The sequence below is a fragment of the Cavia porcellus genome, unplaced genomic scaffold (assembly GCF_034190915.1).
Source record: "Cavia porcellus strain 051 isolate PalLab524CR breed Dunkin Hartley unplaced genomic scaffold, mCavPor4.1 scaffold_3, whole genome shotgun sequence".
Classification (NCBI taxonomy): Eukaryota; Metazoa; Chordata; class Mammalia; order Rodentia; family Caviidae; genus Cavia; species Cavia porcellus.
The window spans coordinates 85,761,134-85,787,366 of NW_026947486.1; the positions used below are offsets into that span (position 1 = coordinate 85,761,134).

The following is a 26,233-nucleotide window of genomic DNA, read 5'->3' on the forward strand; positions in this document are numbered from 1 at the left end:
CATATAATCCTCATGACAAGAAATACTATTAACCTTCCCTTTCCCTTTTTAAAAATTCCAGAGGAGATAAGGGTAAATGAGGCACAACTAAGTTGAAAATACCGTACAGGTGGTTATATGGTTAGTAAGTGGTGAGGGGTGGTATTTATACCTAGGAAATATAACTGGGTCATGATCCACAAAGCATTGAAACCATTTGATACACAAATGATAGCTTGTTTGATTACATAAAGATAAAATTGTGTATTCATGCTGTGGTGCATCTTTGAGGAATCTTGCTGGCTGTATCACTGACTGGTACAAATAAACATTGTCCTTAATATGTTATCCAGCTGGCTTTTATAAAGGGATAAATTAAAACCGAGCTCAGAGCTCATCAGTACAGTAGTTACTTGTTAATAGTCTTAAAAGTTAGGAGAGAAGGGAAAAAATAAGGAAATCTAAAAGAGATGTCTTTATTTTACTGCTACAAAGGAAACTTAAGGATTCACATGGATGAGTATCAGATGAGATAATTATTCTGGTAACTGATTTCAGCAAAAGAAAAAGCTGGCTCTGGTTATAATCCCAGCTATTGGGAAACTGAGGTAGCAGTGTTGTAAATTTGAGACCAACTGGGGCAACTTCCTGTAATCCAGTCTGAAAATAAAACAGGCTGGGGATGTGGCTCATTGGTAAAGTATTTACCCATCAAGTGTCTGGGCCTTAGGTTCATTCTTTAGTACTGGGGGCTGTGGATAGAGGAGTGGAACACACGAATGAGCCAATAAAGTACATGATGTCTGGTTATGAGGAAAGTAGGTCATACATTTCTGTAGGCTATAAAAATCATTTTTATTATTCCTTGTGTGTCTAAACTTGGGCTACCTGCTGGGCACCCAAATACCAGACAAGTTTGTTTTGAAATTACCGGTAACTCCTAGGAATTGGGTTGCTGATGTAATACTAATAAATGAAGTAAGTATGAGAGCACAGATAAGAGACACTAATAGTGTGTTTAAGCATCTTCCTTTGATACTGACACTTGCGGTTTACTTTATCATTTTACCATGAAAATTTCATGCAATATTGAAAGAATGGGTATTACTACATTTCTATCAATGTGTCTCATCTTTCACATATTTCAAAGTAAGTTGCCAACGTGGGTTCCTTACCTTCTAAATAATTGATCTTACATATTTTTACAAGTTAGCTTTATTTTGTGGGTTTAAATTTATATTTGTACACTGAATACATAAACTGTATGTATATATTTGCTGTTTTTAAAATGCTTAAAATTGTTTTGACTTCAATTACCTGTCAAAGATATTGAACATCACTATCAACCCTGAAGATTCTGTTACTCCCTAACCAGTGTATGCTTCCAAACTTTTTACAAAGACAATGACTGTTAAATTTGTTTCTATCATGGAGTCGTGTGTGTGTGTGTGTGTGTGTGTGTGTGTGTGTGTGTGTGTGAGTGTGTGTGTGTGTGTGTATGTGTCCGTCCGTTCATCTGTCCATGTCCCCATTCATCCGAAGAGTACATTCCTATTATTCCTGAGTAGTAGTAAAGAGATACTATGGTTTGTAAAGAGATACTATTGTAAAGAGATACTGTGGTTTAATCAGTTCAGTAGTTCATGGACATTTGAATTATTTCTACTTTTGGGCTATGAATAAAAGCTCTACTTGAGTTACTTCTTAAAAGATGAGAGATAAGCCAGATTAGAGAGCATTGGGGGTTGGGGTGACTAGGACAGAATTTTAGGCAGAAGCAGTCTGAAGAACTGTCCTGTGTGTAAGAAGTACAGTGATACCTTGCTTCTTGATCATAATTTATTCTGTGATTTCTGGAAAAGGTGGCCACATTTATGTTCATGTGGGAAGGATGACAGTGGTTGTGTTCGTCACTCAATGGAGTTTGTGAACAAAAATGAAATTTTGCCAAACGCTTTTGCCAAATTGTAAGCAAAAGTGTTTGTGAACCAAGGTACCACTGTATTTAGTAACTGCTGAAATACAGGTGAGTCAAGACTGGAAAAATTGTTGGTTAACTTGTACCTCCCATGACTTTTAAAAATGGAAAAGGATTCTCACAGCTGGGAAGTTTGGTAACTTTAGTGGGTTTTCTTTATATAATTTAAAAAATTTTAATTGAGAATTGTACATATTTATAAGGTACAGTGTGATAGTCAAATGCATGTATATATATATATGTAATGCAAAGATCCAAAAGAGTAGTAACAGAGCTTTTAAGTTGCAATAAAATGATTTATCTAATAGTTTGGATGTTTTCATCGTGTTAGGCTCCCTTCTACCAGTGAGGAAAGCACATTTTCAATGTTTCATTATTTGTTTATTTCAGGGCTGGTACTGAACTTAACCTTCCCCATGCTGGGCAAGCATTCTACTGCTGAGCTACACCCAGCCCTCCAAGACTTTATCATTTATGAAATTGAAGCAGTAAATTCCTGAAAATAAGTTCCTCTAGTGAAGTTAATTTTGATAAAATGAAAGGCCAGCTCCTGTATGTTTACTTAATATTGTTTTATAAATTTTTAGTAGAAAAATTGTATATGTTTATCATGTACAATATGATATTTTGAAATGTGCCTGCATAGTGGAATGATTAAATCTGATTACCATGTATTTTTTTTTGTGGTAAAAACACTTCAAATGTACTCTCAGTAATTTTTTAATATACATTGTTATTAAAGATAGTCAACATGTTGTGTAAGTGGTTTTTTATTAGTCCATATTTCTCAAAATGCTGGGTGGGTTTTGTGACATTTCATATATGCCTATTATATTTTTGTTGTATTTATACCCCTATTATCCTTCTTTAAACCCCCTCTTTCATTCCGTTCCTCTTGTCCAATAAGTTGTTTTTCTACTTTCATGTCATCTTTTTTATTTTGTCTTGTTTTGTTATGTTTTCACATTAGAGAAAATGTGCAATACTTGTCTCTCTGAGTCTGGCTTATTTCACTTTAGATGATCTCCAGTTTTCTACTTTGTGGATGACAGTTTCCTCCTTTTAAGTTTACATGTTTGAGATATTAAATCCTCTGTCACAAGAATAGCTAACAAAAATTTTCCCATTTCACTTTGTTTTCCTTGCTGTGCAGAAGCTTTTTAAATTGATGTAGTCCCATTTGTTGATTCTTGGCTATTGTTTCCTGTGTTGTTAGAGTTTCTATTCAGGAATTCTTTGTGCATATCACTTCAGATGTTTCCCCTTTTCTACACTTTCAAAATTTCTTATGCTTAGATCTTGTATTCGTTTTGAATTGATTTTTGTATAAGGTAAGAAGGATCTAGTTTCAATCTCTTGGATATTGAGGGTTTTTCCCTCAGAACCATTTTTTTTAAAAGCTGTCTTTAATGTATTTTCTTGGGTTCCTTTGTTAAGAATTATATGGCTATAGTTGAGAGTTTATTGTTGTGTCTTGTATCCCACTGGTATATGTGTGTTTTTGTTGCGGTACCATGTTTTTATTACTATAGCTTTATTCCATGTCTTAAAATTGTGTACCATGATGCTTTCAGCATTGCTCTGGCTATTGTAGGTCTTTCACGTTTCCATAGGAAACTTGTAGGAATTTTTCCCTAGTACTGTAAAGAATATCATTGATATTTTGAGGGTTGCATGGAATCTATAGACCACTTTCAGTGATTTTATTTCCTTGTGGTACTGCAGACTGACTAAGATTGAGCCCAGTGCCACTTTAATGCTGAGCTACATGAATACCCCTTTTTTATTTATTTTATTTTGACATAGGGTCTAGCTAAGTTACCCAGGATGACCATGAACTTGCAGTCTTTTTGCCTCATCCTCCCAAGTAGCTGGTTTATAGGCATTATCAGGCTGTGGTATGCCTATTTTAACAATTTTAAATCTGTTGATCCCTATTTTCCATTTTTGATGTCTTCAGGGTTTTTTTTTTTTCCCCCCGTGTTCTACAGTTTTCTTTATACAGGTCTTTTACCTCCTTGGTTAGGTTGGTTCCTATATATTTTGTTTCTTTTTTGCAAAAGGAATTACTTTTCTCATTCCTTTCTCAGCTAATTCATTGTTGGTATAGAAGAGCAACTGATTTTTAATGTTGATTTTTGTGTACTGCTGTTTTCCTGAATTTATCCAGTCTGCACAGTTATTTTGTTGCAGTCTTTAGGGTGGCTTAAGTATAGAATCTTCTGTGTGCCTGATCATGTGGTAGGTCTAATTTTAATTTTTTAAGGGAACTCCATACTGTTTACCACATTCCTATGAATAGTATGGAAGGGAATAGTGATCCTTCTTTATTCTTACTAATGCTTATTTTGTTGTTTTGATAATAGCCTTCCGATAAGGTATAGGATGATATCTCATTCTAATTTTTTGTTTTGTTTTTGTTTTTTAGGGGTATTGAACCCTGGGTCTCATATACAATATGCAAGCTGGGTTAACTGTAACTGTGGTCTACATCCCTCAACTCCTGGTGATTTCTATTTGTGTTGCCCCAGTGATTAGTGATTGTGAGCATCATTTCATCTACTTGTTGGTCATTTGAATATCTTCCTTTGAGAAATATTTATTCAGGTCCTTTAGTCATCTTAAAATTGTTTTTTTCTGTTATTGACTTGTATGAGTTTATTATCTGTAATACTGGATATTAATACCTTATCATACCTTACATACCTTGAATACATGTATGTATGCTTACATTGTCTTTTGATGTAACCACATTTGTCTATGTTTGCTTTTGTTTCTTGTGTTCTTCACATCATATAAAACAATAACAGGCTGATGCCATGGAACTCTTCTGATAGTTCCATAGTTTTAAGCCTGGCATTTATGTTTTTAATCCAAGTTGAGTTGACTTTTATGTGCAGTATGAGACAAGGGTCTGATCTCATACATCTGCATGTGAATATAATTTTTCTTACATCTTTTGAGGAGACTGCCTTTTTCCATTATGTGTTTTTGGCTATCAACTGTCCATCATTATGTAGCTTTATTCCTCGTCTTTTCTGCTGTATTGGTGCACATATTTGTTTTTATGCTTGCATTGTACTATTTTGGTTACTATAGGTTTGTAGTATATTTTGAAGTCCAGTTGTATAAACTCTTGATCAGGCACACAGAAGATAAGAGTCTATACTTAAACCACCCTAAAGTATAATGTACTATTTTGGTTACTACAGTTTTGTAGTAAATTTTGAAGTCCAGTTTTATAATCTTTAATTTTACTCTTTTTGGCAATGATTGCTATGGCTATTTGAAATCTTTGGTGATACAAATTTTAGGTGATGGTTTCTATTTCTGTGAAGAATGTCATTTGATTTTGACAGAAATTGCACTGATCTTTACATCACTTTTGGTACTATGAACAATTGAATATTCTTCCAATTTGAGGACCCATGAACCTGAAACTAGGTACAATTTAACTTCTTTTCCAATTTGGTTACTTTGTTTATTTTTCCTAATTTGTCTGGCTGGGACTTTCAGTATTAGGTTAAGTAGAAATGGCAAGAATATCTTTAAGCTTATGTGTAATTTATTTTACTTAAGAGTATGGTCTCAAAACACAAAAGTATGGTCTCAGGGTTCATCCATTTTCCTACAGATGACTCAACTTTACCTTTCTTTATGGCAGAGTGTAGTACTCCATTCCATGTAAATACTACATTTTCTTTATCCATTCTTCTGTTGATAGACCTATAGGTTGCTTCCAAAATTTAGCTGTTAAGACTCGAGCTGTTATAAACATGGCTATGCATGTATCACTTAATATATCTTTAACTATTTAGGAAAGATACCTAAAAGTAATACCTGAGTCAAGTGAAATTTCTATTTTTACTTTTTGAGGAATCTGCATACTTACTTTCATAATGGCTGTAGTGATTCACATTTCTATCAACAATGTAAAATGGTTCCTTTCTCCCCACCCCTGCAGCCTTGCCAGTATTTGTTATAGTTTGATTTCTTTTGTCTTTGTTTTTGAGACAGGGTCTCAGTATGCTGACCTTGAAACCACTGTGGAGCCCAGACTGGCCTCAAACTCCTGGTGCTCCTCCTGCCTCAACCTCCTGAGTGCTGGGATTACAGGCATGTGCCACCACAACTGGCATATTATTGAGTTTCTTGGTGGTTATTCTTTCTTGGGTAAAATGGAACTTTAGTGTTGTTTTACTTTGCATCTCTAATGGCTGGTAATGTTGAGCATTTCCTCATAATTGATCATTTGTAGTTCTTCTCTGAGATATCTATTCATTTCAGTTTTTCATTTTCAGTTGCGTCTTCAAGGAGGGGTCTAATTTTTTGAGTTCTTTATATAGTCTAAATATTAGTCATGATTTCTCTTCTGTGAGAAAACAAATCCTAAATAGCAAAATAAAAACTAGATAATACATAAAGGGCTGATATCTTGCTCAAATTGGAAGGGGATTAGAGGTGAGTGAAGGGAGAGGGAGAAGGGAAAGGAAGATGAAAAAGGAATCAAGATGTATTCTATACACGTACCAAACCCATGCAAGAAATGTTACCATTATGTACTGCAAATCTGTTAATCAAAAAAATTTTAAAAACATTTGTCTTATTTCTGATTTTAGAGGAAAAATTTCCAACTTTTCACTGTTTATAGCTGTGATTTTGTCCTAGATAGCCTTTTTATGTTGAGGTATATTATTTGTATTGCTATTCTGTTGAGTTTTTATATTGAAATTTGTCAAATGCTTTTTCTTTGACTATTTGGATAATCATACTTTTTTATCCTTCATTCTGTTAATGTGTATCACATTTATTGATATGCATGTTTTGAGCCATCATAACATCCCTGGGATAGTGAAATCTCACTTGATCATAAATGAGCCATTTTAATGTTTATATTTGATTTGCTAGTATTTTGTTCAGTGTTTTTCCATCTTTGTTCATCAGTGATATTGGTGTGTAATTTTCCAGCAGAGTCCTTGTCTAGCTTTGGTGTGAGAATGTCATTTATGTCACAAGATTAGTTTGAAAGTATTCCTTGTTCAATTTTTGGGGGAGAGGTTAAAAATGATTGGTATTTTTATTTAAATGTTTGATAGAATTTAACAGTAAAACCAATCAGGTTCCAGGCTTTATGGTTGGAACCTTTTTATTACTGAATAACTCTCTTTGTTTTTTATGTGCTCAGGTTTTCTTTTTAACTCTTCTTGATTTAGGATTCCTTTTATGTGTCAAGGAATTTATCCATTTCTTCTAGGTTATCAAATTTCTTGATATGTGATTGTTCATAGTAGCCTAATATTTTTGTTCACAGAATCATTTAGTAAAACAGGGATTGGCACATAATAGGCCCTCCATTTTTCAAACAAATGACACATTTGTGGAGCACTAGTGGTATTTATTTAGTGCTTATTCCAATTTAATTTTTATTTTTATTTGCTCATGTTTGCAGTACATAAAGATGATTGACATTCATCATGAGGAATTGGTGCATATAGGTAACACATCTCATTTTTCCCCTTTTCCTCCACCCCCACTTTTTTCTTTGCCAGCATCAGATTTATTTTGCTTAATATAACACATCTTATCTCTTTTTACATCCCAATATCCACCTTACCCCTTTCCTTCATTTCCTGGACCCCTTCCCATTTGCAAAAGCTCTCTCTGTTTCCTTTTATTTTGGTTGTGAAGTTATACTCTTGATTCCTTGTTTTTCAATTTTATTGTTTTATTAGTACGTGTTTGTAGTATAGAATGGTCACATTCCTCATGGAGAGCCAGTACATGACATAACTGTGCAATATTTAAGCTTGTGTGTCTGACTTAAATATGATCTCCAGCTGCATGGCATTTTGCTAAAAATGATGCAAATGTATTCTTTATAGCAGAGTAGTATTCTATTGTATATAAATACCACATTTTCTTTATACATTCCTCTAGTGGTGGACATGTAAGCTACTTCCAAGATTTAGCTACTAAGACTTGTGTTTCTAAAAACATGGGTATGCATGTATCATTGTAGTATGATGTCTTTGGCTCTTCGGGGAGGATATCTAGAAGGGAAATAATTGGGTTGAGTGGAATTTCTTTGTCCAATGTTTTGAGAATCTCCATATTGATTTCTATAATTTTACTAGTGTTTTTGGGTTCTTTATTCCAGATATTAGTCCTTTTTCTGAGGAATTGCAGGCAAAAATTTTCCCCCATTCTGTGGATTGTCTCTTCATTTTGTTGGTTGTTTCCTTCGTTGTGCAGATGCTTTTTAATTTGATAGTTCATTACTTGATTCTTGGTATTATATCTTATGTAATTGGGATTCCGTCCTTCCCTATGTCTGTGTTTTCAAGAGTTTTACCTATTTTATCTTTCAGCAGATTGTTTCTGTTTTAGTATTTAGATATTTGATCGATTTTGATTTTAGTTTATTACTGTATATGATATGGTAAGATACATGGGTCTAGATCCAATCTTCTGGATGTGGATAGCAGGTTTTCCCAGCACCATTTCTTAAAGAGACTATCTTTCCATCAATGTACATGTTTGACTGGTTGGTAAAAGATCCAATTACTGAGTGTGTGTATCATTATTTTTGCATCCTCTAGTTTATCACATTGATCCACGTCTTTCTGTGCTAGTTCCATGCTGATTTTAATATTTGCTTTGTAATACAACTTGAAATCCAGGTTTGTTATGCTGCCTGCTTTACTCTTGCTGCTCAGAATTGCTTTTTGTTAGGCTGGATCTTTTCTGGTTCCACATGAATTTTAGGATTGTTTTCTCTGGTTCTATAAAGAATGCTAATTGATATTTGATTGGGATTGGATTAAATCTATATCAGTTTTTGAATTATGGCCATTTTGAGTATATTGATTCTGAATATCCAAGACTGAAGTATATCCTTCCATTTTTTATGTCGTCTTTGATCTCCTTTTTCAGAGTACTAAAGTTTTTGTTATAGAGATCTTTTACTTGGTATGATAGGATAATTCCTAAATATTTGTTTCTTTAGACTATTGTGAGTGTTACTGTTTTCCTAATTTCTTTTTTCTTTTAAAGAGAATAAAGCAATACTAAACAATGAGAACAATACAGAATTTCAAAAACAAGACAGTAGAAAATTAACCGTAGTTACTGTAATGTACATTGTTTTCTTCCAAATAGATGCTCAGATCACCAGACAGGCATGCAAAGTCAAACACCTCAAGCACTAAAGTCTTTTCTTCAGTTGCCATCATCTCAGAAATTTCAGGTGTGTGTTTCTAATTTCCTTAAGGTATGTGTCTCCTGGACTTGTTCTGGATAAGATATAGGCATACAAAATTAAATAATGTAAGCAGTAAGTTGTCTCTTCAGTTGCTATCATTTCAAAAATTTCAGATGTGTGACTTCTAATTTCTTTTGTGTCTATATCTTCTGGACTTGTTCTTGGTGGGCTGTATGTCTGAGATTGCACCTTGCTTCTCCTTCCTAACATGTTCCCGTGTTCCTTTAAATCATCCGGTTGCTGAGTCCTGGATGTTTCCTGCATTGGTTGCTTGTCCTTCAGTGCAGGGGATTGGGCTAGGTACCTGACGTTTTATCATGGACAAATCATGGACTTTGTGAAGGCTTTGTATATATTGAGATGATTACATTTTATTTGTCCTTTCCTATACTTATATGATGAATTATACTTTTGAAGTACATGTTTTGAACTGTCTTTGCATTGAAGGGATGAAGACTACTTGGGCATGATTTATGATTTTTAAAATACTTCGTTGCATTCTGTTTGCCAATAGCATGTTGAGGATCTTTGTATCTGTGTTCACTGATAAGATTGCCTTTAGTTTTCTGTTTTTAATTCAGTACTCATTTGGTTTTGGAATCAAGGTAATGCTAGCTTCCAGGAATGAGTTTCACAGTTCTCCTTTCCAATTTCATTAAAGAGTTTGAACTTCTTCATTAGAAGTTCTTTAAAATTCAGTGGTGAATCCATCAGGTCATAAGCTTTTCTTAGTTGGTAGTGTTTTTTTTTTTTAATTACTGCTACCACATTTTTATTGCCTGTTACTGGATTGTTCAGAGTTTTAAATCTCCTTGCTCATTTTCAGTAGTTTGTATGTATCTAGGAATCTGTCCATTTGTTCTGAAATCTCCAATTTATTGGAGTACAGGTTTTTGAAGTAGTTACTAGTCCTCTAAATACCAGTGATGTCCATTTTGGTTTTGTCTTTTTCATATCTATTTGCATTGTTATGGGTCTTATCTTTTTTTGGTAAGACTGGCTAAGGGTTTATCTTTTTGTTTAATTTTTTAAAGAACTACCTGTTTAATTCATTGATTGTATTTTTCTTTAGTCTTGATTTCATTAATTTCTCTGTAAGCTTTATAATTTCCTTCCTTGCATTAACTTTGGATTTGGATTTTTCTTGTTTTTCTTGGAACTTGAGGTGCATAATTTAATTATGTATTTAGGCTTAGTCTGTTTTTTGATATGAGTATTCATGGCTGTTAAGCTCCCTCTTAGGTGACTTATAACTTTTGGTATATTGTACTGCCACTATCATTTGATGCTAGGAATTTTCTAGTTTCTTTATTTCTTCTGTGACCTATTGATTATTCAAAAAAAGTATTTTTATTCTCAATGGGTGGCATAATTTGCGTGGTTTCTTTTGTCATTGATACCTAGTTTTATTGCACTATAGTATGATCATGTGAACAGGATTATTTTGACTCGTGTTCATTCATTATGTGGTTAATTTTGTTGAAAGTTCCATATTCTGATTAAAAAGATGTGTATTATGTTACACATAACATGGGTGGAACATTGTGTATTAAGTCCATTTGTTTGAAGGTGTGTTTCAATTGGCATATTTCTTCATTTTTTTTTTTTGTCTAAGTGATCTATTTGTGATAGTAGGGTACTGAGATTCCCCACTAAGAGTATGTTGATGTTTATCTGATCTTTTATGTCCAGTAGTGTTGGTTTTATGAAATTTGGCTAGTGTTTGGTGCATGTATTTACAATTGTTACATGTTTCTGTTAAATTATTCCTTTAGTCAATATGTATTAACATTTTTTGTCTCTTCTGATGGGTTTTGTCTTGAAGTCAACTTGTCTGGAACTAGGATATGTATTCCCACTTGTTATTAGGCTCGTATGGAATACTGGTTTTCATCTTTTGAATTTTACAAATTTCTTCTTGGATTAAATTTTTTCTTATATACAGCATCCTGTTGGCTTTTGTTTTTTGATCCAATGTACCAGTGTATTTTTTAATTAGAAGTTGAGACCTATTATATTGTGTTATTATTGAAAGGTATTGACGTATTCCTGCCATTGTATGTTTCTTTTGTGGATTCCTCTTTTTTTTCCCACTTAACTGCTCATCCATTAGACTTTTTAAAAACATATTTACTGTTTTTCCATATTTTTTGCGTATTTATTCCATTAGACATTTTAATTAGTTTCATTGTCTCTAGAATATCCTTGAGAATATTTTGGAGTGCTTGTTTGGTAGTCATGAATTTCTTCAGGTGTTTTTTGTCATGGAATGGCCTTATTGTTCCATTAATTTTGAAAGATAATTTTTCAGGATATATAATTCTACTTTGGAAGTTATTTTCTTTTAGAATTTGAAAAACTTTACTCTGTGTTCTCTTGACCTTTCTGGTTTGTGTTCAGTAGTCTCTCATAATTCTAATGGTTGTATCTTTATAAGTGATTTGTTGTTTTCTCTAACATCTTTTATTATTCTGTCTTTGTTTTGGACTTCTGGGATTTTGACTATGATGTATCATGGAGAAATTCTTTTCTGATTGTGCCTATTTGGTGTTCTATATTGTTTGCTTACCTCTATATTATATTCTTTCCCCATATTTGGACAGTTTCTTTTATTTCATTTTAAATATTTTATTTTTATTAGTACCTGTTTATAGTACAGAATGATCACATTTATTGTGGGGAGGTCTACAGTTTTAATCCACCATTCAACTTTTTTATGTCACCATTTGCATATTTTTATATCATGTTTCCCTTAACAGGTTTTTCTAATATTTCCAATTTTTCTTTTAACTGTCATATATAAATTGATACACCATCATTATACTATTATTATGAACTTGACTATATATAATTTCATTGAGTTTTATACTCTTATATGTCTTCATGTTACTAATTAGCATTGTTTTCTTTCATCTTAAACAGTTGTTAAGATTTCTTGTAAAAGTTCTGGTGGTGATAAACTGCCTTCTTTGAGAAAAACTATCCTTCATTTCTGGAGGATAGCTTTGTTGGATACAGTGTATTTGCTTACTAGTATTTTTCCCCCTTCAACACTGTTTGTATTTTCCTATTCTCTCCTGGTTTATCAAGTTTCTGTTGTGTCTGCTGCTGTAAGTAAATCTGTGGTTGATATGCTGCTTTTCTATTGCTGCTTCAGGATCTTCTCTTTATCTTTGATTTTTTTTTTTAGTTTGATTTTAATGTCTCCTTTTTCTATATGGTTGTTGAAAGACAGGTAAATGCCAGGCAGCCCTGCCATTGTTAATGCATAGCTTCCAAGATCGTTTGGTCAACCTTGGTCAGCGTTTCAGCCCATGAGGTGGCAAGCATCATGTAGGAGTACATGTCGTAGATTTTCATGAGAATTCTTGTAGGTGGCACTGATCACTTCTGTTAACATTCCATTGGAGAGAACTCAATCATATGATCATACCTAACTTGCAAGGATGCTGGGGCATATAATATGACCATGTTCTCAGTAAGACAGCAAAAATGTGTTTTGGCAGATTACTGCTGGCACTCTCTTCTTCTGTCTTTCCTTTCTGTTCATCCTTTGTATGTCCTCCTTGCTGTTCTTATCTGCCCTCCTAAGGCGAAATACCACAAAATCCTATCCAGTAACTACATACGGTTAAGTCCACTTTCTCTGGGTTACACTTACCCTTCTCTATCAGATTAAATGTAGTTAGCCTCTAAGATTTTATCTAAAGCTATTACTTCTTTTGCATAATATCTGAGATAAGAGATTTTATAAAGAATATAAATTTATTTCCTGAGTTCTAGAAACAGGGAAGCCTAAGTTCAAAGTGCCAGCATCTGATAAGGGTTGCTCTTTCTTTTTCTCTTTCTTTCTTTCTTTCTTTCTTTCTTTCTTTCTTTCTTTCTTTCTTTCTTCCTTCCTTCCTTCCTTCCTTCCTTCCTTCCTTCCTTCCTTCCTTCCTTTCTTTCTCTCTCTCTCTCTCTCTCTCTCTCTCTCCCCCCCTCTCCCCCTCTCCCCCTCTCCCCTCTCTCTCTCTCTCTCTCTCTCCCCTCTCTTTTTCATGCTGGGAATCAAATTCAGTAGGGCTCTACCACTGATCTAAATCCCTGGCTTTGCTCTCATTCTTGCTCTGGCTCTCCTCCTCCACATCCCTCCTTCTCTCCCTTTCTCCCTTCCTCCCTTTTCCTCCCTCCCTCTGCCCCTCCCTCTTTTATTCTCCATCCCTACATCCCTCTTTCTTTCTCCCTCTCCCTCTGTCCCTCCCTCTTTCTCTTATTCTGTCTCCCTCCCACCCACCTCCCCTCCCCTATTCTCCCCCTCCTCCCCTCCCCTCCTCTCCTGTCTTGTCCTCTCCTCTCCTTTTGATAGATTATTACTAAATTATCAAGCCTGACTTCAAAGTTTTCAGTCTTTCTGCCTCAACTTCTTAAGTAACAGAATTATGACTGTGCACCACAGCAGCTGGTTTGGTGAAGGTCCTCTTGCAATGTCATGCCATGGTAGAAGGCAGAAGAGCAAATGAACAAAATGGGAAGAACTTGCCTTTTTATATGGGCACTATTCCTGCCCCAGATGATAGAGTCCTCATGACCTAATCTTTTAAAGGATTCACTTAATAATGTATTGAAGGATACCAACATTCACATCATAGTATACTTCATGCAGCCCTAGTGGTATAGTATATGGGAAAAATAACTACAATGTCTGACATTCTGGAAAAAAGAAAGAATGGCAAACAATGTAATCACTAGTTCATATGAATCTTCCTAGAGAAAAATTGGGAAAATATACCCTGAAAATCAAGGAATTATTTTGGTCATATTTGGTTCTTCTCTCTGTGTGAGATATCTTGTTTCTCCTTATCTTTCTTCCGGAGGGTTTTCCTTTTCCATTACCCACCATGGTAACTTCTGAATTAGGTCGTACCAAATAATTGATTCTGTTTGGCAACATTGATTCTGTTTGGTAAACAAATGTAAGTGATATAGAATAAGCTCCTATAGAAGATCCACCAATGGTTTATACAGGATGGCATACAAATGAGATGCTTTTTTGTTTTTCTCAAACTCCAGGAAGCTATTCTAGGTTAGGGCAACCCTATTCTATGTGATCATCTAAAGATACAGACTGACAGTGGAAAGTTCTGTGTTTTTTGTTAACTTTTTCTTAGCAGGCATATAATTTACTAGAGTTCAATGTTTATTTACAATTTTTCTTTTTAAAAATGTATAAAATGTTTTACTCAGAAATAATTTCAGACTTAACAGAAAAGTTGCAAGAGTTACTAAATAATCCCTTTATACCTTTTACCCAGATCCTTTACAAGTTAGCATTTTATCATATTTATCATTCTTTCTCAATGTGTACCAGTATTTTTTTCTGAAATTTTTTAGATATTGACATGATGCCCTATCAATCCTAAATATTTTATATGTATTTTCTAAATATACTAGAGTATTCACTATGTAACCACAGTATAATTAACAAAATGAAGAAATTACCATTGATACACACTGTTAATTAATCTGTGGACATTAGATCTTTTATGTGCTTGTTTTTTTAATCTAGAAACTAATTCATGGTGAGGTATAGTATTTAATTATCATGCCTCTTTCAACTCTTACAATCGGGAGCAAAAATTCCTTAGTTTCTGTCTTTCATGAAATTGACACTTTTTGAAGAGTACAGGCCAGTTTGTAGAATGCCCATCAAATTGCACTTACCTAACATCTCTTCATAATGAGACATTCAGGCTATGCATTTTTAGCAGGAATACTACATAAGTGATATTGTACCTTTCTCAGTGCGTGATAGCAGCAGGAACATGTTGATCTGTCCCATAACTGATGATTTAAATTTTGATTACTGTACTTGACAGTGGTGATGCTGGTTTTTTCCACTGAGAAGTTATGACATTTTTCTTGATAATGGATATCTTTTGATGAGATACTTTGTGTTTATTATGCAAATTTCCTGTGACTTCCAACTTCCACCTTAGATGTTCCTTGCCTAAATTATTACTATTTGTGTCAATAGGGACAGACTTACAGATACTTTAAACTGGTTTCTGTGTCTCTGATCGAAACTGCTCCTACTCCCATGATTCATTGTTTCATTACTTTTTTGTACTTCAAGATATTCCAGGCTCATCTTGTTATTTTCCCTGCCCTAGCTCTGGAATGAGCCATTTTCCCGTGGACTATAAGTTCTTTTATCAGACAATGGTATGTTAGAAACTTAGAATGGCATGTTAAAACTTAGTGATTATACTATAGTTTAACTACTTTCCTATGTACACACATTTTGGTTGCTTTCATTGCTTTTCATGTACAAAAGAAATGCTACCATGAATGTTTTTGTATTTTACAAGACATCTTTTCAGCATGAATTTCTCGAAAAGTAATTTCTTTACAAATGGCAAGTGCCTGTGTATTTCTGTTGTATTTTCCAAAATTTTCCCTAAGGGTTATCCTAATTTGCATTCTCTTCAGCATATGGTACTTAATATGTGAGAGCTTATTTCTATACAAGCCACACTGACTGTGTCATCGTTTTGATGTTGCTAGTCTTAAAACTGCAAAGTTTTATCTCAGTATGGTTTTAACTTTTATTTTTGTTACTGTATATTTATGTTGTCTTATGACCATTTTTGTATGTCTTTTCTGTGAGTTATTTCTTCATGTTCTGTTTATTTAGCTTTTGGACATTTTTGCCTCAGTTTTTCAGAGTTCTTTTGATAGTGCTTTTTATCTGACATACATGTTGCAAATATTTTCTCCCAGTTTGTCATATGTCTTTGACTTTTGTTATACTATTTTTCCCTGTAAAGATTTTTGGAAAGTTCAGTGTGGTCAAATAGTGTTAATCTGTTGTTTCATCTGAATTTTAATTGACAGAGAGCCTTTTCTACCAGATAATAAAGGAATTCATCTGAATTTTCTTCTATAATTTAAACTTTAATGTCTTGACTCAGATATCTATTCCATTCAAAATTTATTCTTCTGTGTGATATGAGATATAAATATAATTTTATTTTTTCCAAATTGATATTGAGCACTATTTATTTAAAATGATCATCTTTGAGCCAGGTGTACTGGCACATTCCTGTAAGCCCAGCTGCTTTAGGAGACTGAGAAAGGAGCATTGGAAATTCATTGCTAATGTGAGAAGTTTAGTGAGATCCTGTCTCAAAATAAAAAAAGAGGGGGGGATGGCTAGGATAAAGCTCAGTCATAGAGCACCTCTGAGCTATCCCTAGAACTACAAAAATTAATCCTTTCCAGTAATTTGAGATGTCACCTTCATCCACTTTTACCATATGCTAAATTTCCCTATATCATTAGTATACATTTCCAGACTTTATTTTCTGTTTCACTAGTCTGCCTGTCTCTTCATACAGGTACCATCACATTATGTTAGTTATAAATGTTTTTAAATCTGCTTTAACACTCCAAATAGAATTTTCTTTTCAGTTTATTGCAAGGTATGATAGCATGCTTATTTTTTCATATAGGAAAAATAAAGGACTGATGATGCTTGGCTATTCTATTTAAGAATAGCAGATATCTTCCCATGTGTTCACCTTTTTTGTGTCTTCCCGGAGTAACATTTTCTCACATAGGCTTTGCATATTTTACGTTAAACTTACTTAATGTTCATTTCCACTTACTGAATAAAATAGTGTTGGATAATTTTATAGAAAATTTTAAGCTCAACCTATATTTCACTGTGCTCAAAAAACAATTTGATGTGAATTATATATTAAAATATGAAAACTAAAATTCAAAAGTTTTTACAAGCACACATGGGACAATCTTTTTGATTCGGAAATAGGTAAAGATTTTTTAGGATTCAGATAAATGTCAGAGAGAAAGCTAATAAACTAGACTTCATGAAAATTTAAAATTTCTGCTATTGAAATGACATCATTAAGAAAATATATAGGTTAGCTCCAGACTGGGAAGAAATGGTACAAAACATGTATAAAAAATGTTTGGCATTCAAAATGTGTAAAGAAGTAACAACTCTGTGAAATAAATACCCAATAAAGGGAAATGAATCAGACACATGAGCTTAAATACTGCATGGTATCTCTTATATGAGAAACACAAAATATTAATAAAGAACAAAAAGATAGATAATAAGAAGGAGATAGATCTTTTGCACATGGGAAGGAGACAGGGACCAAGAAATGGATAACAATTTTAACGTTACGTACAGGTACCCACATTTCACAAGGAATACAAACATTACGTGCTGCAAACATGTACTAATAAAAACTGAAAGCAGTTTTTAAAAAATGGATGAAAGATTTGAACATATTTCACAATGGGGGATAAAAGATAAGCACATGAAAAACATATTCAACTATTTGTCTTGAGGGAAAGTAGAAATTAATGCCACACTACTGTGCACACACCAGAATGGCTAACATAATACTAAAACCACAAAATATTGTCATGATTGTGGAAAAGTGAAATTCTCTTACTGTGTTTTGGGTAACATTCTGATCTGGCAGTTTCTTATTAAGCTAAATAAATGCATACCTTGTAATCCAGCAATCCACTGCAAGGTGCTTACCCACGACAACTGAAAGCACATGTTCACAAAATGATTTGTAGGAGAATATTTAGAGCATCTTTATTGATATTGACCCTAAACTGGAAATAGCCCAAGTTCCATCACCATAAAAATTGATAGATGTGTTGAGGTAAATTTATACAGTAGAATTTTTTAGCAATAAAAATGAACTACTATCTGTACAACACAAGAGGTCAAATTTCAACGACATTATACTGAATAAAAAAACTCATGCAGAGGAGTACATACTGTATAATTCCATTTTATATAAAGTTCTAAGAAAAATGCATCTTCTGTGATGGGAAAAAGTCATTACAATGGTTGACTCTGGCATATAGAGGCCATTTGGCTGGAGAGAGTTGGAAGAACTTTCTGTGATGATGATAATGCTCTACCACATAAGTTTTGACCTGTGTAATTTAAGCCCCCTGTACTTGAGATTTGTTCACTTCACACAGTTTATCTGACAACAAAAATAATAAAAAATTAACTCTAGGTGTGGGGGTGTAGCTCAAAAGTCTTGAATTTGTGAGACCTTTGCTTCAGTCTTAGCAACACAGAAAACAACAAAAACTACAGTTAAACAGTGTACTAGAGTCTTTAGGTGCAAAAGATACTGATATCTTTAACTTCAAATGTATTAAATAGGACTAATTTATGGATGAGATGAATAGAGACAGTGAAAATTTTAGTTGTATACAGGATCCCAGTGAGGAATACATGGATTGTTCATTGTAAAATACTTTTTGCCTCTGTTTGAAATTTTCCATAGCAAAATGCTGAAATTAAAAAAAAAGGGAGGAAAGAGAAAGGGATAAAGAGCAAGAGAAGGAAGGAAAGAGAAGTATTAAGTTAAAACAATTTGTTCTGTGGAAACAGACCTAAAGCAGGCAGCAACCTGTTCCTGGTATCAAACGGACAAACTCTGAGGTGATTATACATAGGCAGTATATGGTGGCTTTGGAAGACCACTTAATTTATTGTTATTTTTAAAATATGTATAATTGTAATTAGTACTTCAGTGACAACAGCAACAATATTTTTTTTCAGTACTGGGCCCCACAAATGCTAGGCAAGTGCACTACCACTCTAGTACATCTTCAGCCCAAGAGTAAAAATCTTTAAAAAGAAGGAAATCCTTCCATTGTAACAAGAATGAATTCAGAAAACCATATATTGAGTGAAATAAGCTAGACACAGAAAGACAATGCTGAATGATTTAACTTTAAATGAGATGTGGAATGTAATAAAGTCAAACTCATAGCAGAAAAGTGTAGAAAGGTGATTTCCAGGAACAGGGTTTTGGGGAAATGGTGGGATTTGGGGTCAAATGGTATAAACTTTCAGTTATTAAATACATGCTGAATATCAAGTATACAGTCTGGTGAGTATACATTATATATGCTTGAAATTTGCTAAGATACCAGATTTTACACATTTGCACTATTAAAAATTGTAACTATGGTTATGTTAATTAGCTTAATTGTAATAATCACTTCAAAATATATATGTATATCAAAACAATATGTTTTACACATTAAATATATACAATTTTTTATTTGTCAATCATACATCAAGAAAGCTGGAAACAGAATAAAGCAAAAACACTAATGGTGGCTTATTTGCTACCCTTGTGGCAGAACTCACATTTTAACCAACTCTATTTAAACAAGGTTTTGCCTTGTTAACTAACTGGTAGGTTGGGTGCATTCAAAATCTTGTTTGATTTTTCTGGTTTATAGAATGGTAGAATTGTGAGTAACTTCAGAATTTATAATCCATCTTTTACACAGAAGGAAGCATGATGAGGGACTTTACATAGTTGGCTATAGCTAGGCAAAAATGTGAACCTAGGTTTTCCTGACTTGTCTCTTTTCTTTACTGCCAAGGCTCTTGAAATCTTTGAAGTGAAATATTGCACAGAACTGCTATGTGCAAAACAAAAATATATGGATTCTGGAGGTTACTTAAGTCTCTACGTCTGGTAGAAATAGAACCTCTTAATATGCGTAAGACTCCACTTTAGAAAATGTAGTTAAAGGCAAAGGATAATTTTTTTCTTGGTAGCTTACAGTTTTACTGCTCTGCTCTGAATGCAGTTACTGAAATGAAAGAAGGAGGATGTGTGTTCTTCTGCCCAACTGACTTTTGGTTGCTTTTTGTCAATTCTGGAGGCCCTATTTCCCATGTCCTGTAGATTGGGCCACAAATTTTTATGCCCCCATTTTGTTTTTTTAAAACACAGGCAAATACTACTAATATATAAATACAAGCAAATCCTAGGGGTAGCACAAAATTATAATCCCAGATACTTGAGAGACTGACGCACAATTGCAAATTCAAGGCTACCCTGTGCAACTTTCCGGGATCCTGTCCCAAATTTTTTTTAAAAAATTGTTAAAATGATTGGAAATGTAGCTCAGTAATTGTGTGCTTGCTTAGCAATGCTAAGGTCCTGAGTTCCATCCCTAAGACAGCAACAATAACAAGAAAGCAAATATTAGGTTTAAAAGGTGATATTTTTATACTGAGGATTGAGCCATGGGTGCTCTGTTGCTGAGCTACATCCCAGGCTTTCTGTCTTGAAACAAGATCTCCCTAAGTTGTTCAGGCAGGACTCAAACTTGCAAACCTCCTGCTGCAGCTCCCCAAGTTCTGGGATTACAGGCATAAACCATCTGCCTGGCTAAAAGATGATTAACAATCAAAGTCAGGAGTGAAGTCCTACAAATCTGCTGGAAGTATGCAATGAATTTGTTTCTAAGCATTCTAAAGATGAACACCAAGAGTAGAAGTGATTACAGAATTTACAATGTCTGTAGGCATACAAAACACAGGAAGTTTTCAAATTAAATCAGTCTCTTAAAAATTGTCACCAAAAGCATCTTGACCATTAGAATCTGACACTAGACAACGCCTCATGTTTCTAATATATTTTTTCAAGATATCACTCAGGATAGACTTAGTGTAATGCCAAAATGTAACTTATTAAAAGCAATTCCATAATAGTATTTTTTTGGTACTAGGGATTGAATTTATGACTTGGCACCTGCCAGGCAGGCACTTATGTCCCTGAGCTAAATCCCCAGCCCTCCGTAATAGTATTAAAACAGCCAAAAGGGGTAACGATTTAGATGTCCATCAACTGATGAATAAATGAATACATTAGTTGTATATCCATGCGATGGACTATTACTCATTCCATAAAAAAGAATGAAGTAGGGTCCACACAACAAAATGCATGAACCTTAAAAAGTTATGTTTAATGAAAGAATCTAGTCACAAGAGATCATGTAAATGTGATTTCACTTACATGAAGCATCCATTATAAGAAATGTAGGCAAAAAGAGATTATCATTTTCTGTGTATGGGGGTGATTGTGAGGGGAAAGGGGTTATGACTGCTAATGGGTGTGGAATTTTGAAAGAAGGGAATGATGACTGCACAATTCTATGAATATATTAAAAATCATTGAATTAGGGGGCTGGGGATTTAGCTCAGTGGCATAAGCGCCTGCCTTGCAAGCAGGCAGTCGTGGGTTCGATCCCTGGTACCGATAAAAAAGGAAAAAGACAAAAAAAAAATCATTGAATTCTACATTTTAAGTAGGGGAATTCTATGTTATATTGATTACATCTTAATAAAAAAAGGCTATTTCCCACAGACTAGGAAAAAAATATCTCCAAAAGACATTTCTGATAAAGGACTGTTACTCAAGGTGCTCAAAGGATGCTGAACCAAAATGCCCATCAACTGCAGAATGGATGAAAAAGATGTTTTATACAATGTAATATTACTCAGCTATAAAGAAGAATTATCTTGAGGCTTTTATAGGTAAATGGAGACCACTTGAGACTATCCTCATAAGTGAAATAAATCAGACTCACATTTGTAAATATTATCTCCAGTATAAAAATAATAAAAAATGAAGGAGTAATAAGATCCAAAATGTATAATAGATTTTGAGATAATGAAAGGGAAAGTACTCTAAAGGATGTAAATATATGTGTAAGTGTGCAAGATAGATAACCATACTATTAAGATTTTGCTCATCAAACAAAATAGTTTGTACTGTCACTGTTTGATTGTCCACTTTTTATGCTTTGATTTTGTGACTTGAGCAACTACTTCTAAGATGACAATATGTAATTTATCAACTAGTTATTTCTTACTTTCTGAAATTCTGTGTTATTTTTATCCTTTTTTCTGTTTTGCTTTTTTCTCTAAATAAAAAAAGTTATTTTAAAAAAACAATAAGAAAAAACTTTTTTTAATTTCTAATTTTTTGGTTTTTTTGAGACAGGGTCTCACTATATAGTTTAGACTGGTCTTGAACTCACTATAGAAGCCAGACTGACCTCACACTCACAGCAATCCTTCTGCCTTGGTTTCCCTACTGCTGGGATCATAGGCATGTGCCGTCATGCCCAGCTCAACAACCCAATGTAGAAATAGCCAAGATATTAACAAACATCTCATTAAAAATTATGTATTATCAAGTTGGCAAATAAGCACATGGAAAAATTTTCCACACCATATGTCATTAGGTAAATGCAAATTAAAACAGTAGTATTATACCATTAAATATCTGTTAGACTGGCTGAAATTCAAAATAGACCACCAAATACTGATAAAGATGTAGAAATCATAAATTGCTCATGAAAATGCAAAGAAAAACAGCTACTTTGGAACATAGTTTGATATTCTTGTCTTACTATGATCTAGCAATTGTTTTCCCTGGTGACTGATCACAGGAGGTGACAATGTATGTCCACACAAAAACATTCACTTGTGTGTTTATAGCAACATCATTAATAATTGCCAAAAACTTTGGAGAAACTAAGATGTTCTGTGGATGAATAGAAGAAGCAGGGTGCATCCAGACAATGACATATTATTTAGTGTTTATGAAAAGACACAGGGGCTGGGGATTTAGCTCAGCGGCATAAGCGCCTGCCTTGCAAGCAGGCAGTCGTGAGTTTGATCCCTGGTACCGATAAAAAGGAAAAAGACAAAAAGAAAAAAAAAAAGAAAAAAGAAAAAAAGAAAAGACACAGAAGAAATTTAAATGCATATTACTAAGTGAATGAAGACAATCTGAAAGACTACCATATGATTCCAATTTTATGACATTCTGGAAAGGGCAAAACTAGGGATGGTAAAAAAGATTAGTGCTTTTCATGGATTTGGGAGTAGTAGATAAATAGGCAAAGTACAAAATTTTTAAAGCAGTGAAATTACTCCGTATCGTACTATAGTAGTACATACATGTTATTATACATTTGTCCCAACCCATAGAATGTACAAGGTTACAAGAGAACACTCATGTAATCTGTGGATTTTGGATGATAACAATGTATCAGTGTAGGTTCATGATTGTAACAAACACACCACTGTGGTAAGTGATGTTGACATGTGAGAGACAGCATGTGTAGAGGAAGTGGTACATGGAACATCTTTATCTTCCTCTCAGTTTTACTATCACTCTAAAACTTCCCTGAAAAATATAGTCCTTTAAAAATAAAAAGGCAGTTCCTTTGTGTGTGTGGGTCAAATCAAGTTAGTCAACAGATAGTTTTCTTGATAGGCTTTAAATTCAGGTCTAAATTGTATTTTACAGCATTTTTACTTTTTTTGGCATGGGGAGGGTACCAGGAATCAAACTCAGAATCTTGAGCATGCCAGACAGGTGCTTATGCCACAGAGCTATAATGCTTCTCCGCCTTATAGCTAGGATCAAGCGTAGTATCTGTTCTTATCAGGTCTAAATTTTAGGACAGAGAAATAAACAGACTTGTTTATCTTTATCCATATTATTTTTCACAGCTGAGGTTTTTTTTCCCTTGTGCCAGGAATCAAACTCGGGACTTTTTGCACTTGCCAGGCAGGCACTTTACTGTTGAGCTATATCCTCAGCCCTACAGCTGAGATTTTGATAAATAGTGAGCAACTGAGTTTGAGGGTATGCTCTCTGACAGGTCCTTAGAGCACAAATATTCTGTTTGCCAAATTACAGAGCCATGTGTTTTAAAAGTCATCCCAGGTGAAAGATGAGCCAAACAAGAATTCATCCTTAAGTAGAAAGCCGCTCCTCCTTTGTGTGGAGACAGGTCACTCTTTTAAAAAGTCAATCACTGTCAGGACCAATATAACTCTTCTTGGGTGTTTTTATTTTGTCAGATTGTCTCAAGGTCATTGAGGATTTGGTAATAAAAACAAGGAAAACAAGGAATATATACAATTCTGAATAATTCATATACTACATTACCAAGATATTTTGTATGAAAAAAAACTATGGTGAATGTTTAAATTAAAAAAAATTACAGTAAAAGACATGTTATTAATCCTCCTTAAAATACTGCACCTCAGTTTGAACACACTTATCTTGCCATTTTCTGAAGCAATTGTGGAAGTCCACTTTTGTGAGCATCTTTAGTTGTACTATTGTGGCTGCCTCAATGTCCTGCACTGATTCCAAATGTTTACCTTTTATGTTCATTTGGAGTTTGGAAATGAGCTAGAAGTTGCATGGTGCCAGATCTGTTGAATAAGATGGATGACAACATACAAAAATATTTTATGAGCCTGTCTTTCCATGGAATGGCACTCCACAATGACTTTCACCCCCTTTTTGACCAGAGGTCTTACTAAAGAGAACTTCCAGATCTGCTTCTGCAATACGCAAAAATAATGGGATAAGTGTCTTTGAAGCAAGAGGGAGTATTTTGAGAGGGATCATAGCAATGGTTGTTCCACTGTAGTAAATTTTAAAAAATGAATCATTCACCATATATTAGGATCATATCTCATAACTCTTGGGAAGCTAGTTATGGTCTAATTTAATACAGAGATGAGCCAGACCCCAACATTGTAAACTACAGAGCATTCTCACAGCAATTTTTGGCTGCAAAAATTTAAAGCAATACCCAAATTTGAGTCATACAAAAGGTCAGGAAAAATTAGCTGTGATCAATAAATTCCTACTGGGCCAGATGCCAAACAGAAACTAGTTAAAACGGTGTGCTTATGTTTACTAATGAATTAACTTTCATGATAGGATGATTATTAGTGTTGAACATGACTCATATTGGGAAATCTCTTCCCAGAATAGTGACTTTGAATTTTTAAATGTTGTTTTGAAGCCCCTTTTTATAGCTGTCATCCCAGGTTGCTGGCAATAAAATCTATGTATGGGGATAGAAAAAAGTATCTTCTTACTTCAAAGTGATGCTAAGCTTTGAAGATTCTGTTGACATTTAAGAGGAGCCAAAACACATGCCCTTTGGATGAATCAGAAAGTTTATAGCAGGTTAAATGCAGTACTCCTGTAAATCTGTTGTTCTTGTTTAATAGGTGACTAGACATGACTGAAAGCACATTTAGGCAAAATACTCAGTAGTCAAGTGTTATAGACAATATTTACCAGAAGCCAATGCAAATGTGAAATAATTCTTTCATAGAAAATTTTCTGACCTGGCATGGTAGTACACACCTGTAATCACAGCACTCTGGAGGCTGAGGCACAAGGATCACTACGAGTTTGAGGCCAGCCTGGGCTACATAGTGAATTCAGTGCCAGCCTGTAGTACACAGTGAAACACTATCTCAAAAAATTTTTTTAAATTTCTGGAATATAAGATTAAATCCAAAATTGTGTTAAAAATTATGTATTTTTTCCTCGAGGCTTTCAGACTTATCATTTTATTAATATTATTTTAAGTTGAAAATAAATTATATATAAATTTTAGATTCAATGTGATGTTTTACTAATTATCTACAATGTAGAATTATGTAAAGATGATTACTTATTTATTTATTTTTGGCACCAGGAATTGAACTCATGACCTCACGCTTGCCAGGCAGGCACTTAGGACGCTGAGCTAAATTCCCAGTCAACAAAGACAATTACAGTACTGGAACTGATTTCTTAAAACTAAGAGTTCTGGGCACTGCTTGAAGAAAATGCTTTCTAAATATTTTCAGAAACAGTTTTAAGATTGTTACTGTCTTTTACTTTTCTATTGCTATTTGGTGTTCTTGCTGTTTATTTTTCTTTTTATTAGCACGTTTGCAGTACATAGTTTGCATCCTTGTGTGGTTGGTATATGTACACAATACATCTTAATTCCTCTTTTATCCCCTTTCCTTCCCTTCCCTCCATCTGTTGATCCTCTTCCCATTTGATAAAGATCTATCTCACTGCTTTCTATTATTTATCTTTTATTGTGCTACTTATTCATATTTTTGGTTTCTCATATAAGAGAAACCATGGATATTTAATCTTTGTGTCGGATTATTTAACTTTAACATTATGGTTTCAAGGTGCATATGTTTTCCCACAATGACTCAAGTTTATATTTAAGGCACAGTAGGACTCCACTGTGTTGATTTTAATTTTACACTGCATTTCTTTATTTCTAATATGTCGTATATTTCTAATATGCAGTAAACTTGA

At 33.9% G+C, this 26,233-nt stretch overlaps 1 protein-coding gene and 1 non-coding gene across 3 annotated transcripts in view; both read left to right on the top strand.

The window, feature by feature from the left end:
- The window catches only part of Stag2 (STAG2 cohesin complex component), a 171,269-nt gene that overhangs the window by 135,558 nt on the left and 9,478 nt on the right, over positions 1-26,233 (top strand). Inside the window, exon 34 of one of the 2 annotated variants that reach the window (XM_063246373.1) lies at positions 2,348-2,551. The exons of the other annotated variant lie outside the window; for it this stretch is intronic. Within the exon in view, the coding sequence (XP_063102443.1) occupies positions 2,348-2,359 (12 nt within the window). The 3' untranslated portion in view covers positions 2,360-2,551. Of the gene's footprint in view, positions 1-2,347; positions 2,552-26,233 lie in introns of those variants that run through there. 2 annotated transcript variants of the gene reach the window in all.
- LOC111755578 (U2 spliceosomal RNA) lies at positions 23,489-23,675 on the top strand. The gene has a single exon (XR_002790130.1). It is a non-coding gene; the product is annotated as a U2 spliceosomal RNA (small nuclear RNA).